General features: G+C 43.4%; 1 protein-coding gene across 8 annotated transcripts in view; it reads right to left on the bottom strand.

The window, feature by feature from the left end:
- CIITA (class II major histocompatibility complex transactivator) overlaps nt 1-1,454 on the bottom strand; it is a 65,994-nt gene extending 64,540 nt beyond the window's left edge. For all 8 annotated transcript variants that reach the window (XM_042239890.1, XM_015104076.3, XM_042239892.1 and 5 more), the window contains exon 1: nt 1,087-1,454. In XM_042239890.1, coding sequence (XP_042095824.1) covers nt 1,087-1,369 — 283 coding nt within the window. In that variant the 5' untranslated portion in view covers nt 1,370-1,454. The remainder of the gene's footprint in view (nt 1-1,086) is intronic.
- Between the last annotated feature and the right edge of the window lie 17,577 nt (nt 1,455-19,031).

Genomic DNA, 19,031 nt, shown 5'->3' with positions numbered 1-19,031 from the left:
TGTTGTTAGTGGGAATTCCCTGGTGGTCCAGTGGTTAGGACTCCACGCTTCCGCAGCCAGGTTGTGGGGGGCGGCCTGGGTTTAACACACCTGGCTCGGGGAACTAAGATCCCTCAAGCTGCGTGGCATATCCAAAAATAAAAATTAAGAAGACTGTTGTTTGCAACAAAGTGAGAACCTTCTTGCAAGTGGGAAAGAAGACTGAAAATGTTTGAGGAGCCAAGGATGCGAGTGGAAATGGTATGGCATACGCTTTTTTTTCCCTCTTTAAGATGAATCAGGAGTCAGCGGTACCCTTTAAAAACGAGACACTCCCTCCAGCTTGGTTCCTCTCCTCTCTCTCTCTCTCTCTCTCTCCCCCTCTTTCTCTTTCTTCCTCCCTCTCTCTCTTCTTTCCTCCCATCCTTCCTGCCTTCTTCTATCCTTCTGTCTACCTCCCTCTCTTTCTCTCCTGTCTCTCCTTCCCATTCTCTCCCTCCCTGTCTGTCTCTCAGTTTCCCTCTCTCTTCATGACCCGGATGCACACACAGGCACGTGCATACACTTGCACACACACACTCCCACACAAACATGCACCTGTGCTCACACACACATGCTCACACGCTCATGTGCACACACAGCAATCTCTGCTCTCCAGCTCTTCAGCCCTTCCTCTCTGTGGCAACCTATGTCTTCATCTTTGAGACACACTGATTGTGCCGGCATCCGTCTTTCCCACTTGCAGGCAGTGGCTGATTTGTCCATTTGTGCCCTTCACCAGTGCCTTGCACATGCCTAAGGTACCCAGGCAGCTCAGAGAGCAAACCCAGTGGGCATTTGGCTGCGTGCCCCGGGGACGGTTTACTTTTAAGCAGAGTGGGAAGCACACTGTTCCGCCAATGCTCTTGGCATCCCAGCCTGAGCTCTCTGAGCACTTGCTGCTCCTGTCAGCTCAACCAGAGACCCCGATTCCTATCCATTCTGCCTTCGCAGCTTGGGACAGAGATGAACATGAGGACCTCCCTTTCAGAGATTAGAGGGAAAAGCCCTGAGCTGCTGACAGCCAGGCATGGCTTCATGAGAAAAAAGGGATGGATGGCAACTTACCACCAGGGTCCTTGTAGCTAGGGTCCCTCTCAGCTGTGGGGGCCTGCAGCCCACTCCAGATCCACCCCAAGAGGGCCAAGTCTGGGTCTCCTTTCTCCAGCAGGGTCAAGGAGATCTTCCTGGCCAGAGCCTCATCATCAGACTCATGGAGCAGGGCATAGTGGTACTCCCTGGAGAGGAGCTCTTCCGCCAGCAGGTTGTCCAGAAGCGCCTGCACTTGGCTTGGCCGATGGCTAGAGAGCAACATCCGGACCCAAGTCAAGATGGTCTGGAAGTGATCCATGGTAGCGCTGAGATGCAGGGCAGCTCCCCTGGGCCAGCGCCTGGTATCTCTGCTCACCCGGCTTGTAGCATCCAAAACGTGAAGTGAAAATCAGGATGGGGGAACCTCTGCAGCTTATTCCTGCTAAGGAGGATTTCCTCATTTGCACGTTAGGCTGGTGTTGCCTGATGAATTGATGGAAGTGGGTTCTGGTCTTGATTTAGACCCATAGATACGTGCATACCGTGGGTGTGCATATGCCAAAGAAGGTCACGGCTCTGTGGATTCCTTTAGACCCAATCCAGTATTTACTAAGAGGAACAAGGCTTGCCTCTTTGAGGACCTATAAGGTGATAGGCTTTCTCGGATGTTGCATCATAACAAGAAGGCACTGGGGCATAGCAATTAAGCAGTTGGGTTTGGAGCCAGTCTGCTGGGTTCAAATCCCCAATTACTTGATATTTGGCAAGTTACTTAGCCTCTACTTGCTGCCATTTCTCTATCTGAAAACGTTACCGAGTCCAAGCTCACTCTGCTCGTGGCAGGACAGGCCAGCGAATCCAAGAGGGGAGGTATTGAGGCAAGGAATGAATACGGCTTTATTCCGAAAGCCTGACGGAGAAGATGGCATACTAATGGCTCAAAATAACCATCTTGTCCCGGTCTGGATACCAGGTGCTTGTATGTATCAGAGATGGCAGGGAGGTGAGGAAACAGAGTAGAGGCCATTTAATCTTATAAGTGTCTCCTAGAAGGGCAAGCCTCAGGCAGGGAGATGTGTTATTTTTTTCCTTCCTGCCATCTACAGGTGGACAGGGTTCTGAACAGAGGCATTTAAGTTTAACAGGCAGAGGGGCAGGAGTCTCTGAGGCAGGCCATTATGTGTGATTATAATAACAAAAGCAGCCAAAGACACAGATCTTGCATGGAAGAGTCAATTTTGACTCTTCCCTGTTATAAAAACATGGAGTGATAATAATAGTATTTACATCTTTGAGTTGTAGGGAAGAGTAAGCGAGATAACGCCTAGGGAGTACCTAGCGCATCATCCACGACTTGATAACAGTTCAATAAATTTGAATTCAATAAATATGAGCCATTATGATTATTGATTAATCATGCAAGCAATTGTGTCACCTTGGGCTCAGCCTCATTAAACCTCAGTCCCTTCCTCTGAAAAATCTCCCAGTAAAAGTAATTCAATCTTATCAGGTTTTTCTGAGGATTAAAACAGGTAGTATGTATAAGGGGCTTAGTGCTGGTCCTAGTAAGCACTTCATGAAAACTGACTATATACTAATATTATCCCCAATTAATAACACGGAAAACAGGCTTTGCATAGGAGCCAGTCTGTTGTAGGATTCGACCCTGAAAAACCTCAGCCCCCACTTTTTATATCATAGCTGATTGCTCTTCCAGAAACACGCTGTGACCTTGTTTCCTTTCCTGGCCTCATTTTACCATCTCTCAGATGGGACCATTTGCATTGTTCATTTCAATGAGACAAATAGGGATTTCCACTTCCAGTACGGGTGAGAGTTCCTATTTGACCAACACTACCACAATGACAACTATAAACTCTGATGGCTGGGAGGCGAAGGAAAGTATAAAAAACAACTACCTGAAGGCCCTGGGGAGCAATCAGAGCAGGCAGACGCTGGACAGAAGTCAATAGGTGGAAGACAAGAATATTACTGGTGAATTCCCAGCTCATTAGTTTAGCTCAAGGAGGTCTTGGTTTGTGTTCTGCAGGGCAAGTAAAATTCTGTTTGGAAAAAAAAAAAAAAAGGTTTACTGCCCCGAATAATCAGAGGACAAAATTTGAGATAATAATAGTTGCTGGAAAGTGGGAGTAGAAATTCCAAGAAGGAGAGAGACAGAGAAAAGCTGCTCCAAATTCTGGGTATAAACTGTCCAAATGTGTGGTTGACCTCTGAACCCTGCATTCACGGCTCACTCGAGTTCTTGTTCATTCATGCATTCACAGCTCAACTAAGACTAAAAGAAGTGAGCTGAAACTTGAGTTGTAACCTACCATGGGGGTGGTGTTAAGGGCAGGAGACTAGGCATTTGATTCCAGCCAAGATAGGAGCCTGCTGAAACAGCAGCAACAGCAAAGTTAACCCTGTTCAGACTATAACACACACCAGGGTGTTCACTGTAGGGTATGGAGAAGGAAGTGGCAACCCACTCCAGTATTCTTGCCTAGAGAATCCCATGGACAGAGAAGCCTGGTGGGCTACAGACCATGGGGTTACAAAGAGTCGGACACAACTGAGCGACTTCACTTTCTTTCTTTCTTTCTATGGAGTTAGAGAAGGCGAGGTTCAGAAAAAGAATGAGACCGGCACTTTACAAGAACAGATCTCCTTTAATGAGGCGAGAAGGGGCAGCAGTCAGATTAGTGAGCTGCTGCACTGACCCAAGAAAAGAGCGAGTATATATAGGCATATATGAGGAAATCTATTGTCTTAAGGGAGCCTGTTCTTCTCCAAGGTGGTTCGGAGTAGTTATCTCTTAAACGGCTGGGGCAAGGAATTCTGGACATCAGCCAGAGGCTGGGACCGACTGGGAGCTGGGCTTAATCAACCTTAATGTCCATTTTTTTCCTTCGGGTGAGAGAGTTCTTTGTTTTGCATAGAATGGTGGGGAGGACCCGGAGGGGAGTTTAACTCCAGGCTATTTTGAGCCGTGTAACTTTCCTTCATTACCAGGTCAGTTCGGTTCAGTTCAGTCGCTCAGTCGTGTCCGACTCTTTGCGACCCCATGAATTGCAGCACACAGTACCTATCCAAAATTACTTGACTATAAAGGGATAGGAAAAAGGGACCCATTCTCAGGAGAAAAGGACAATCAATGGAAATTGACCCCCAGACGTTGAAATTAGCAGACAAGGATTTTTAAAAAATCTTTTTATTTTTACTTTTTAAAATCTTTCTATTTTTCAAGTCTTTACTGACTTTGTTACAATATTGCTCCTGTTTTATGTTTTGTTTTTTTGGGCCCAGAGGCATGTGGGATCTTTGCTCCCTGACCAGGGATTGAACTTGTATCCCATGTATTGAAAGGTGGTGTCTTAAACCACTGGGTGCCAGGGAAGTCCTGTGACAAGGATTTGTTAAAGCAGTGACTCTAACCATGAATGAAATAGACATAAAGGGTGCCAAGGAAAACATGCTGATGAAAATTAAAAAAATAGGAACTTTCAGCAGAAAAACAGAAACTACTAAAAATGACCAAATGGTAATGGTTGAAGTGAAAATTACAATCTATGAAAATTTAAAAGTCTTTGGATTGGATTAATGGCAAAAAGGGGATAACAGAAGAAACCTTCAGTTCAGTTCAGTCGCTCCGTCATGTCCGACTCTTTGCGACCCCATGAATCGCAGCACGCCAGGCCTCCCTGTCCATCACCAACTCCCGGAGTTCACTCAGACTCACGTCCATCGAGTCGGTGATGTCATCCAGCCATCTCATCCTCTCTAGTCCCCTTCTCCTCCTGCCCCCAATCCCTCCCAGCATCAGAGTCTTTTCCAATGAGTCAACTCTTCTCATGAGGTGGCCAAAGTACTGGAGTTTTAGCTTTAGCATCATTCCTTCCAGAGAACACCCAGGACTGATCTCCTTTAGAATGGATTGGTTGGATCTCCTTGAAGTCCAAGGGACTCTCAAGAGTCTTCTCCAACATCACAGTTCAAAAGCATCCATTCTTTGGCGCTCAGCCTTCTTCACAGTCCAAGTCTCACATCCATACATGACCACAGGAAAAACCATAGCTTTGACTAGACGGACCTTAGTCGGCAAAGTAATGTCTCTGCTTTTGAATATGCTATTTAGGTTGGTCATAACTTTCCTTCCAAGGAGTAAGCGTCTTTTAATTTCATGGCTGCAATCACCATCTGCAGTGATTTTGGAGCCTCCCCAAATAAAGTCTGACACTGTTTCCACTGTTTCCCCATCTATTTCCCATGAAGTGATGGGACCAGATGCCATGATCTTCGTTTTCCGAATGTTAAGCTTTAAGCCAATTTTCTCACTTAAGATGTCACAATAGAGATAATTTGATCTGAAGAACAGAGAGAAAAAGATTGAAAAAGAAAAGAGCTTCAAGGATCTGTGGGACAATGCCAGAAAGTTCTACTTATACATACCTAGAATGACAGAAGTGAGAGAATGGGGTAGAAAAAAGTTTGCAGAAATAAAGCCCCAAATTTCTCAACTTGGGTGAAAAGTAAACAGCATGAAAACTATGAAGCTCAGCAAGACAATTACAAGGAAATCCACATGTAGTCACATCATAGTCAAACTGAAAACTAAAGATAAGGAGAAATTTGTGAAAGGAGCCAGATGAAAAGAGCACATTGCAGGGACTTCCCTGGTGGCCCAGTGGTTAAGACTCCACACTGCCAGTGCAGGGGGTGCAGGTTTAATCCCTGATCAGGGGTCTACGATCCCACATGCCACACAGCACAGCCAAAAGATAAAAAAACGAAACAAGAACACATTACATACATGAGGGCACATGAATCATCACTAACTTCTCATTCGACATCATGGACACCAGAAGACAGTGGAACAGTATTTCGGAAGAACTGAAAAGAAACAAATCGTCAACCCAGATTTCTAAATACAGTGAAACTATCCCTCAAGTATGTGGGAAAAATAGATATTTTTAGACTTAAAAAACTAAGAGTGTGTCCTGCATTTTAAGAAATGCTAAAATAAGTTCTTTAGATGGAAGGAAATTTATACCAGTTAGAAATTCAGTTAGATACCCATTGGGAAGAACTAAAGAGTGTCAGAAATAGTAACCTTTAGGTAAGTATAAGTGTTTTTTAATTTATTTTTAAAAAAATTATTTATTTGGCTGTGCCAGATCTTATTCGTGGCACACAGGATCTTTTAGTTACAACACATAGTTCCCTGACCAGGGATTGAACCCTGGGCCCCCTGCATTGGGAGTGCAGAGTCAGCCACTGCACCACCAGGGAAGTCCTGAAAGATTGTTTTTTTCTCTCCTTAATTTATTTAAAAACATAACTGCTTAAAGCAAAAGGCATGGTACTATCTTGTGATTTTTAAATACATGTAGATACAATATATATGATGGGTACAGCAGAAAGGGTGGTGTAGCATAAAGCGTGATTATTGGACCCATAGGGTGGCAATCTGCACTTTATATGAAGTGGTATAATGTTTCTTCTGTGTTGGTTGAGAGAGTGGAAAATATGTATTAAAAGCCTCTGAGGGGCTCCCCTGGTGGCTCAGCGGTTAAAGAGTCCACCTGCCAATGCAGGAGTCACAGGTTCGATCCCTGACCCAGGAGGATCCCACACGCTGAACAGCCTCTAAGCCCATGTGCCACAACTAGTGAGCTTGTGCCCTAGAGCCTGGGAGCCACAACTACTGAGCCCTCAGGCCCTAGAGTCCATGCTCTGCAACAGGAGAGGCCACCGCAGTGAGAAACCTGAGCGCTACATTAGAAAAAGCCTGTGCAGCAATGAAAACTCAGCTCAGCCAAAAATAAATAAATAAAAAATTTCTTAACCCAAAGTGTCTCTTAAAAAATAGCCCTTGAAGAACCACTAAAACATAAGCAAAAAGGCATACGCTAAACAGCAATTTGAAATTAATACAGAATTTTTAAATGAGATGGACTCAACTCTGGGCTTGAATAAGCAGTCCAACAAGACTATGACATTATAAATTTTATGTATAAAGGCCGAGAGGTAGAAGATAGAAATTCTAAAGCTCTTCTCACCTAACAAAGTATACTTTTCAGCAAACAGAGATGTAGGTGTAAATACCCTCTGGGCAACAAATTATCAATTAAGATAATCAAAATTGCATACTTCTTAGACCTTAAAGCATAATTCACAGGGCAAATCAATAATCTTCACAGGCTGGGTATCATGTACTTCTTTGTACAAATTTAATATTGAAGTGAAGTGCAGTGTTTGCGCTCAGGTGTGTCCAATTCTTTTCAACCTCAAGGACTGTAGCCCACCAGGCTCCTCTGTCCATGGAGTTCTCCAGGCAAGAATACTGGAGTGGGTTGCCATTTCCTTCTCCAGGGGATCTTCCTGACCCAGGGATCGAACCTGAATCTCTTGCATTGCAGATTCTTTACCGTCTGAGCCACCAGGGAAACCCAAAAATTTAATATTGAGTTGGCCAAAAAGTTGGTTCAAGTCTTTCCATAAAGTATAACAGAAAAACTTGAATGCACTTTTTGACCAACCCTATACTTTTCAGAATAATTCTGCAATCACAAAGTTTTACAGCTTCACACAGGTCTTCCCCATGTCAAGAGAATGACAGGATACCTGCACAAAAGTCCTCAACTTCATCGGAACTAACTTTGTGATGCAGATCAGTGTCTGCTTCACTGTAGTTAGAGAGAAAGAGGAAACTTTGACCCCCCACTTCCACTTTCTTTCTGAGATTTCTCTTCCCAGCAGTTGGAAGACCACACGGTTTCTTGGACAAGGTGGTGGTTGCTGCTGTTCAGTCGCTAGTCATGACCCCATAGATTGCAGCACACCAGGCTCCCCTGTTCTCCATTATTTTTTGCTCAAATTCATTTGAATTTGCTGAAATTCATGTCCATTGAGTTGGTGATGCTATGTAACCATCTTATCCTCTGCTGCCCTCTTCTCCTCCTGCCCTCAATCTTTCCCAGCATCAGGGTCTTTTCCAACGTGTCGGCTCTTTGTACTAGGCGACCAAGGTATTGGAGCTTCAGCTTCAGCATCAATCTTTCCAATGTGTATTCAGGGTTGATTTCCCTTAGGACTGATTGGTTTGATTTCCTCGCAGTTCAAGGGGTTCTCAAGAGTCTTCTTTAACACCAGTTCAAAAGCATCAATTCTTTGGACAAGATGGTAATGCCCATCAATTATCCTTGAGAGAAAAAGAGGAGATTTGAGAACTTACAAGTGATTAGTTAGGAAAGAAGGCGGGTGGGGGGGATGCAAAAAAGAATTTTAACAGAAGGAAGAGATGGTGTGTAATCGTCAGTCATGGTTGTGGAGAAGACGGCAGGTGGGTCAGTTGCTGTGCGGAATAAGGAAAGCATGTTCTTAAGTACCTCACCTCTGAGGCACCTGAGAGAGCAGAGCAGACCTGAGAATCCATCCTCAAGAGTCCAAGATGGAGAGGAGAAGCAGGCCATGGGACTCCACCCAGCACCCTGAGATGGGGATCAGAAGCAGGCCATGGGACTCCATTCAGCACCCCGAGATGGGGATCAGAAGCAGGCCATGGGACTCCATCCAGCACCCCGAGATGGGGATCAGAAGCAGGCCATGGGACTCCATCCAGCACCCCGAGATGGGGATCAGAAGCAGGCCATGGGACTCCACCCAACACCCCAGGGTGGGGGTAATGGATGATTAAACTGCAACCACTGGTTGCACAGGACCAGGAGCTAGAGCAGCTTTTCCTAGCCCTTTCCAAGGCTGCCTTCCTCTTTCCTGCCAATCCAGCCCAGTACCGCATCACATGCTTAGTTAGTCCCGAAAACCTGAATGCCAGCTTCCACTTGGTCCCTGACTCACTGTGCCACCACAAGCAATTTATTTCCTCTCTCTGGCCCCCTGTTTCATCACATGTGAAACATAGGTCATATTACACCATCCCTAGAATTTCTTTCATTTCTGTAATGCTGCTGTTTTCAGGTAGGTGTTACCTTGCTGCAGAAGCCGCCGGTCTCAGAGCGTTCCCTCGTGATTAGTCATGAGCACAGCGTTACCTCTGTCTACAGTCATCCAAGTCCCCCTGTAAAATTTTTGTCTTACGATTATCACATGCAGCAACGTGTTATTATTCCCCTCTTTTACTTTCTCTGTATTATTTATCATAAAAGGAAATTCCATATTCCTATCTCAGTTGGAAAGTCATGTCACTTGCCTAAGAATAGTGATGAGCAGATTGAAAGTAAAATCTTGTTTATATTCTTCTGCTTACGGAAGGTCCTGATCCTGAGATCCAATGTCTTTTGGTGACAAAGCATGCTTAGCAAGTGTTATAGAGGAGTTAAAGGTAGACCGGTACCTAGCTGAAGCTGTCTGTATCAGAAAAGTAGGAAAAAATTTGAAAGTTACTAGTAAGGATGTAGATCCTGATGCTGGGAAAGACTAAAGGCAGGAGGAGAAGGGGATGACAGAGGATGAGATGGTTGGATGGCATCGCTGACTCAGTGGACATGAGTTTGAGCAAAACGATGGGAGATAGCGGAGGACAGGGAAGCCTGGCGTGCTGCAGTCTCTGCAGTCTTTGAGACTCTTTGGGATCTCAAAGAGTCGGACGTGAATGAGTGACTGAAAAACAACAACAAAGAATATAGAGAAACAAAAACTCTCCTACTTGGCTGGAGACCACTTAGAAGACTTTCCTCACCTAAGGTTAGCATTTGAGCAATAGCTATTGAAATGGGAGAGGCACATATCCAGCATTTCCACTCCTCACTATATAACCCAGGAGAAGTCTTAACCACGTGCATCATGACACACAAAGCAACATTATTTGTGATGGCCAAAAAAACCTGAGAGATAACAATCAACACAGAACAGACATGAATGTCTTTTATAAGGATCCTGGGACACACGCGACTTTAACGGATTGAACAGGATGGATCCAATCAGAGTGAAGGAATTTAGTGTTTGTTAAAAATGGACTCAGTGATGGGGTTTCCCTGGTGGTCCACTGGCTAAGACTCCGCTCTTTCAATGCAGGGGATCTGGGTTCCATCTCTGGTCAGGGAACCAGATTCCACATACCACAGCTAAAGATCCCGCAAGCAGCCATGAAGATCGAAGACCCCGCCTGCTGCAACTAAGTCCCAGTGCAGCCAAATAAACATTTTTTTTTTTTAAATGGAGTCGGTCAAATCAACTACACTTTGGAATATCGTGTAAGTTTTAAAGGGTTAATGGTTGAGTCTTTACAATTTTGTCTCCTTCTGTTGCAGGATAGTATGATGTTAGGCATAAAAGCGAGTCCATAAGCTGCTAAACCCATGAGGGTATTATATTTCTGGGAACCTTAAAACAGGTTATTAAGGGCTCTGAATTCTGATACAGGCATTCCAGAATCTTCTCACAAGATCAGCTAATGGTATAATCACTACGCCTTTTGTGGCACTGGTCATTCATGATTGCCCACTCATAATTCCTTCTAGAATCATCACAGGTTATGTGCTCAGGAAGTCTATCTGATAGCACTCCCATGAAAAAATGGATAATTTCAAACAAAAGTGCTGTTCCTCCTTATGTGTATATTGAAGGGTAAAGTCTTTAAGTGGATTCTGTTTGACAATCCCACAGTGGAAAACTGACCACATTAAACTTGTCTCGTGGAAGGCAGCTGTTTAGAGAGTCTAAATTCCATCTCCAATTCTGATTGTACTCTGGGTTTCTTAAGATTATTTGATTATTGTTACAAATTTGGGGGTTTTAATGCTAATAATGCTAAGCAATGCTAATTTAATCACAAATTTCTATACATTATGTCTAAGGCTGAAGGATGTCTATCTCAGAGTGGAAGGCATTAAATACTTATCAATGGTGACAAATAAACTGTGCATATCTGTAATTTCATCTTTGAGTGTTTGTGACTTACTTGATTAGCTCTGTCTTGTGAGATGTAAGCAAACAGAGAGTCAATTAGTCCTCATGATGTTTCGAGTGACTGAAGAGAGGCGACATAAGAGACGTGGGTTCCACCCCTGGGTCGGGAAGATCCTTGGAAGAGGTCATGACAACCCACTCTAGTATTCTTGCCTGGAGAATTATATGGACGGAGGAGCCTGGTGGGCTACAGTCCTTGGGGTCTCAAAGAGTCGGACACGACTGAAGTGACTTGGCACACACCTATAGACTTTAGAGACGTGAAAATGATATGTAAAGCAAGGTTTTACAATTATAGAGTCAAAGCTATTGAATTTTATTATTAAAACTTGAGATTTAACACGCATAAACAAAAATCAGTGAAAGAAGGTACTCATTTCATTGACCCATTAAAAAAATCACCTTAAGAACCTAGAAACAACATAAATATTCTTCCAAAGTAGACTGGATAGATAAGTGGCCGCATAATGCTACAATGGAATCTCACACAGTAGTTAAAATACATGAACTAAGGCTACATATGTTAACATTTCAAGTTCAACAACATAACAAGGATAAGTCCAACTACAGTCTGCAAAGTACTACCTAGGGATGAGGTACCTAGGAGGGGAGGATGTGCACGAAAATTATCAGCTGTCAGTTCAGACTGGTTAGTCCTAGAGCAAAGTGATGTGTTCATGAGAGGGATGAAGGGGAACAGCATCAGAGAGGGATACACAGGGGACTTAGATAACACTTAAATGTTTTTATTTCATTAGCAGAGTTGCGATTGCATAGCTCTTCCTATTTTTATTCGTTGTAACTTCTTGTATGTCTAAAATATCCAGCTAGGCTGAGTCATGTGACCTTGCTGATATTTGTCTCTTCTAATGTACAAAACAGCCACATCCTCTCGTATGATCAGTTTCTTGATGACGGCGATTATGAAAGAGTTGAAAGGGAACTCTCTTGCCACACGATTCACTGTCACTGAAAGCCTACAGGTAAAGCCCTCCTCTCCTGTTATCTGGTCACCATCAGGATGGTGCAGGAACCACATTTGGGAAGCAGTGACTTAGCAAAAGTTGTCAGTTTTGTTATAAACTAGACCCGTGGTCTGGCCTTGGGGATGAGAAACTTGTGGTGGGAGACTAGAAGAGGGAGAGAGAGAGAGGGTACCCTGGGGTCTGCAGAGAGGAGTCGCGTGCAAGGTGTCTATGCCAAAGGCTCAGGGCTCAGGCAATCCTCGAGGTCATCTACCTGCTGAAAGTGAAAGTGATAGCTGTTCAACTGTGTCCGACTCTTTGTGAACCCCTGAACTGTAGCCTGCCAGGCTCCTCTGCCCGTGGACTTCTCCAGGCAAGGATACTAGAGTGGGTGGCTATTTCCTTCTCCAAGGGATCTTCCCAAACCAGGGATGGAACCCTGATCTCCTGCCTTGCAGGCAGATTCTTAACCATCTGAGCCACCAAGGAAGTCTACTTGCTGAGCAAGAGGCAATGAATTTCTTACTATTTCCTACTCCTTGACTTGGAGATCACCAATGGTAATGATGACATATTAAAGTATTCAAATGTCATATCCTTAGGAAGAGTAGTGAGGAGCTAGGCACTTTCTGTATATGATCTCATCATTACCAGGCAGTGCAAGGTGGGCATCACCATCTCATTTTACAGAGATGGCTCAGAGATGTGAAGTTGCAGAAACTGAGCAGGAACCTGAGGCAGAATCTAGCTTGTGAAAGGAGAAGAGGTCCTGGGTGCTTCCTCCTGAGAGGCCAGGAGAGCAGCTTCCTGGGTGCACGGGTCCTGTACCCGGGCAGGGCTGGGCCCTGTGGCTGCCACGTGTCTGGCCACAAGCCCAGGCAATGCTGTATCTCAGCCTGAGTCACCTTGAGCACTGCTTGGGAACCTGTGGACGGCTGCTTTTGTTTCTTGGGTTTTCCCCCAGCTTGTGACTGATTGCAGAGTGGGTGAGAACTGATGACACATAGCTTACAGGATGCTGTCATGACTAGCCCAGGCTCCTGGGGGTCAGAAGCCAGAATCAGGAGACCTGGGCCCAGTGGGGTGCTGGAACTGGCTATTTGCCATGAAGTGATGGGACTGGATGTCACAATATACATGACTTGACACACCATAAGCCTCCAACAAAGTGTTTCATTTATGGAGTGCCTAACCCACGTGCGGCCCCATGTTTACCAGGCATTGGGAAAATAGAAGTGAACAAAAAGAGACAAAAATTTCTACTCTCGTGGAACTTAGTCTTATTAGTTTAAGCTAAATTTGAAATTTTTTATGACCAACTTAGACAGCATATTAAAAAGCAGAGACCTTACTTTGCCAACAAAGGTCCGTCTAGTCAAAGCTACGGTTTTTCCAGTAGTCATGTATGGATGTGAGAGTTGGATTATAAAGAAAGCTGAGTGCCAAAGAATTGATGCTTCTGAACCGTGGTGTTGGAGAAGACTCTTGAGAGTCCCTTGGACTGCAAGGAGATCCAACCAGTTCATCCTAAAGGAAATCAGTCCTGAATATTCATTGAAAGGACTGATGCTGAAGCTGAAACTCCAATACTTTGGCCATCTGATGCGAAGAGCTGACTCATTTGAAAAGACCCTGATGCTGGGAAAGATTGAGGGCGGGAGGAGAAGGGGACGACAGAGGATGAGATGGTTGAATGGCATCACCGGCTCAATGGATATGAGTTTGAGTAAACTCTGGGAGTTGGTGATGGACAGGAAGGCCTGGCGTGCTGCAGTTCATGGAGTCACAAAGAGTCGGACACGACTGAGTGACTGAACTGCACTGAAATCTGAAATATCTGAAAAGCTATTAAAACCAAGCAAGATAAGCCTCTCCTTCAAAAAAGGAAAAATATTAGAACAGAACTAGAATTGTTACATCTTCTTATTGAATTTGTTATCATTATGCAATGACTCTCTTGACCTCTGGTAATCTTTTTATCTCAAAGTCTATTTGTCTTATACTAATAGAGTGATACTAACTTTATTTTCATTATGTTTATCTGGCATTTCACTTTTTGTATATGGGTTGGGAAGATCCCTTGGAGAAAAGAATGGCTACCCACTCCAGCATTCTGGCCTGGAGAATTCCATGGACTGAGGAGCCTGGAAGTTTACAGGCCATGGGGTCACAAAAAGTCAGACACGACTGAGTGACTAACACTTCCACTTGACTTTCTAGTTTACTTTGTTTTATTTTATTTTCCCCATAACATTTGACTTTTTATTTTATTTGTTTTTTGACTACACTCCACGGCTTTAGGATTTTAGTTTCCCAACCAGAGATTGGACCTGAACAGGGCAGCATAAGCATCGAATCCTAACCGCTAGACTGCCAGGGAATTTCTGATTTGACTTTTAATCTCGATAGAATTCTTAAGCTTTAAATATACCTCTTATACATAATACATCTGGTCTGAAAAATCTTTGCCTTTTGACAGGAGAGTCTGATCCACTTACATTTCTACTAATGGTGCTGTGCTTCCTTCCCCTGTGTGTGATTTTTTTTTTTTTGACTGTGAGCTATTCATTTTTTTTTAGAACTTTGTTGTAGGTGACGTTTGAGTTCTGTTGTAAAGTTAAGTTCCATTAATGAGTAGTCAATGTCACTTCTGCTAATCCCTGGGGACCCTCCTTCCTTTCAACCTTTGACCATCTTTAAATTACATTATTTGCTTGAGTGTTTGTTTGGGTTTTTTTTTCACTACTTACGTAGCATGAATTTGGGTCACAAGCCTGAGTGAAGACCCACTTGTAATGGCAAATTTCTCACACTCACCCCCATGATTGAGACAGACAAGTTTTGTATTAGTAGCTCTCTCTTCTGTCTGGCAGGGTATATTTCTCACTCATCCTCTCAGTGTTTAATCCTTTGGGGTTCAGCTCTCTTATGAATCTACTGTAAAATTCTCAATTGAGGGGTCCCCTAGACTATGTCTTGCCCTTTTACCCACTGTAACCTTTAAAGGTGAAGCTCAGGTTCTCTAGAGTTTGAAACAAACCCTCAGGAAAAAACTGGTCTTTAATGGATGCTCACCACCCAGTATCCCTAACTTCATGTCTCTGGGGACTTTGTGGATTTCTTACTTTAATGCTAGATCAGAAAAATGTTTAAAAGATGCATTCAAGCATTTTATCCAGCATTTTAGCTGTTTCAGTGGGTAGAATATTAGGGAATCTACTTCTTCATAGAGCCAGAATTAGGTGTCTCTCTATTAGTTTTTTTTTTTTTTTAATAATGACCTTTTACTATGAACTGAATGGTGTTCCTGATCCATAACACTTCAAAATATTTTTGCTGTTGTTTCTGGCCAGGCTGTATGGCTTGTGGGATTTTTTTAGTTCCCTGACCCCGGAATGAACCCGGACCCTCAGCAGTGAGAGTAGAGAGTCCTAACCACTGGGCCACCAGGGAATTCCCTTGGTTACTTCTAATACAAATGACTTCAAGACATGTGAAGTTCCCTAGAATTTCTGTTCTCAGTCCTCTCCTTCTTTGAACAAAGTCTGTTGTTCTTCAAACTATAAATGTTTGGCATAACTTCTAGTGGTTGATAGAGCTACCACGGCTGCTCTAGTTCTTTACGGAACAAGTTATGACCAACTCACATTAAATAAAAGCATTCCTGACACAGAGATAAAACCTCCTAACTAGGAGAGGGCCCCTCGCATTTCTACCCATGCTCAAAACCAAACCCCCTGACTCTGAACTCAAAAACCGCTCCTCTGCCTTTGTCCCTGAGTCAGTGAACGATACTCGCCCAACCCAGGCAGCCAGGCCCAAGATCTGGAGTCCACATTCCTCCTGAACCACGTCCTTCCCTTACCTGCAATCTGTTTCCGGGCCATTGGATGCAAGGCCAATGTATTTCTGGAGTTTCTCATCCACCTTCATCCTTCATTTCTTGTTGTTGTTGTTCAGTTGCTAAGTTGTGTCCGATTCTTTGAGACCCATAGACTACAGCACACCAGACTTCACTGTCCTCCACTGTCTCGTGGACTTTGCTCAAGTTCACGTCCTTCATCTCTATCCAGCCTAAATTATAACACTTAATATAACCATCATCTCTCATCATCTAGCCTCCAATGTGGTCCTTATCTGATAGTGGATTCAGTTCAGTTCAGTTCTGTTCAATCACTCAGTCGTGTCTGACTCTTTGCAACCCCATGAATCACAGCATGCCAGGCCTCCCTGTCCATCACCAACTCCCAGAGTTCACTCAGATTCACATTCATCAAGTCAGGGATGCCATCCAGCCATCTCATCCTCTGTTTCCCCCTTCTCCTCCTGCCCCCAATCCCTCCCAGCATCAGAGTCTTTTCCAATGAGTCTACTCTTCGCATGAGGTGGCCAAAGTATTGGAGTTTCAGCTTCAGCATCATTCCTTCCAAAGAAATCCCAGGACTGATCTCCTTCAGAATGGACTGGTTGGATCTCCTTGTAGTCCAAGGGACTCTCAAGAGTCTTCTCCAACACCACAGTTCAAAAGCATCAATTCTTCGGTGCTCAGCTTTCTTCACAGTCCAACTGTCACATCCATACATGACTACCGGAAACACCTTAGCCTTGACTAGACAGACCTTTGTTGGCAAAGTAATGTCTCTGCTTTTGAATATGCTATCTAGGTTGGTCATAATTTTTATTTGGCAATTAATCTTCCTGATAATCCTATGAGATGGGGACTGTTATATTTCCATTATACAGATGAAGAAGCTGAGGCTGGTAATGGTTAAGGAAGGATCCCAGGGCTAGTCAGGGGTGGAGCCTGACTCTACACAGTGACCTAATCTAGACCTATGTCTTAGTCACCACCCTCTAAATTTGTTTTCCTGGCCTAGTGCTTAGGACTCTGAACTTTCACTGCTGAGGGCCCGGTTTAGTTCCTGGTCAGGGAACAAAGATGCTACGAGCCCCATGGTGTGGCCAAAAAAAGAACAAAAATTGTTTTCCTACCTTCAGCCTCACCACCACTAATTCACAGCAGCAAGGGAGTCTTCTAAATTGCAACATTGATCATGTTCTGCCTCAGCTCAAAGCCCTCCAGTGGTTCCCCACTTCCTTGGCATTAAGCATCAGCTCTTCAATGAGGCTCAGGAGTGCTGCCTCCTATGACAAAGAACACTCCCAACCCCATCCCAGTCTGCAGCAGTCACATAGTGGCCCACTCACAGTATTTGAAGGGAAGCCATGCTCTTCCATCCTTCACTGACTTCTACTCACTCTATTCTCTAACTATATAAACTTTCCACTCTTCTTCACTTGGTGAACTCCTACACATCCTTCAACACCCACCCCAAAAGTTACTTACGGGAAGAACTTCCTGACCACTCCCAGGAAGAAATAGTCACTGTGTCCTTTGCCCTTTAGTAACTTCTCAGGAAACTTTTCACTTTTGAGGATCATTTGTACCATAAAAAGTAGAGTAAAAGCAAATTTAGTTAGAATGAAACTAAAGTGTCATGGTAAATGTCAAGAGAAAAAGAATTTGATTGAAATTCCACCTTTAGAAATGAAAACTAAATGAAACTAAAATTTACAGGCATTATTCTATCTTTAGTCAACAAAATTACAATTGTAATTCTGTACTAATTCTTAGACTAAATAGATGAAGTCAGGGCTGATATTTCTTTTTTCTTTTAGACATAATTTCCTGAAAAAAATTTTTTTGAAAGTGTGATATGACATCCTTTACTACAAGTTTCACACTGGATCGTACAGAGAGTCATATTTGCAAAAATATTATTAGATGCTCTGAGTTTCCCAGAAGGCCTTTCTTAGTCTTTTCATCATGAAGTTGTTCTCTTTTCAAACACCTGTTCTGTTTTCTTCTCATCATTTCCCCTTAAATCTTTAGTGGTGTCTTGGTCTAGGAATCTCATTGGCCAGATGCTCATTTGTCAATATCTTTGGCAATGCTTTGAATGGTTCTCTAGTGTCATTTAGATCAACTTCAGGAATTTTGTAACTTTGCAAGATGGGAATTTGATTTTGCCAGCAGTGGCAAACACTCAGACAGACTGACCAACACCCAAGAAAGAGGGTTATGGGCACGCCAGATGCTGCATTCAGTGGGCAGGGGGTTTGTAGTGAGGCTAATTCTATCAAGCCAATGTCAGTTTCCTGGGTCTGCTAATGCACTTTAGTTATGTGAGATGTTGCTCATGAGGGAAGCTGGATGCAGGATACATCACACTGCTTAATGTTATTTTTGCAACAATTTATGAATCTATGATTATTTCAGAATAAATATAATGTAAAAATAATTCACAGCCAAGAGGAAGCTTAAGGAAACAGAAAGACCAAATGCATGAGAACTAAACTTATCAATTAAACTTATAAAAGACCAGGCACTTCATTAAAATTTTCTTGTGATGACTGCTTCTGTTTTCCTGAGCATCACCAGTTGGGGAGTAGGGATTTTCACTAAATACTTGGGTTTTCACTAAATACTTGGGTTTTCACTAACTTCTTTCATAAAATTATAATTATTTACTTAATTGCCTACCTTCTCCCATTGGTCTGTGAGCTCCTTCAAGGCTGAGAATGGATCTCACTCATCTTTTTATTTCCAGGGTCCATCATAAGGGCTAGTATAAATTAAGCCTTTGATAAAAACCTAGTGAGTGAATAAATGACTGAAGACGTGAACAAGATTAGAAGACTGCATTTCTAATTTGGTTCTGGCATACTAAGCCCTGGGAAGGGCAGTGACATGTTGGTTTCTTCTAGAGGTGGTGCTTATTTAACTTATATGCAGAGTATATCATGTGAAATGCCAGGCTGGATGAAGCACAAACTGGAATCAAGATTGCCGGGAGAAATATCAATAACCTTGGATATGCAGATGCCACCACCCTTATGGCAGAAAGCGAAGAACTAAAGAGCCTCTAGATGAAAGTGAAAGAGGAGAGTTTAAAAGCTGGCTTAAAACTCAACATTCAGAAAACTAAAATCATGGCGTCCAGTCCATCACTTTATGGCAAATAGATGGGGAAACAATAGAAACAGTGAGAGACTTTATTTTGGGGGGCTCCAAAATCAGAGCTGCAG

Source organism: Ovis aries, chromosome 24 (genome assembly GCF_016772045.2).
Source record: "Ovis aries strain OAR_USU_Benz2616 breed Rambouillet chromosome 24, ARS-UI_Ramb_v3.0, whole genome shotgun sequence".
Taxonomy (NCBI): domain Eukaryota; kingdom Metazoa; phylum Chordata; class Mammalia; order Artiodactyla; family Bovidae; genus Ovis; species Ovis aries.
This window is presented reverse-complemented; position numbering and strand designations above follow the sequence as displayed.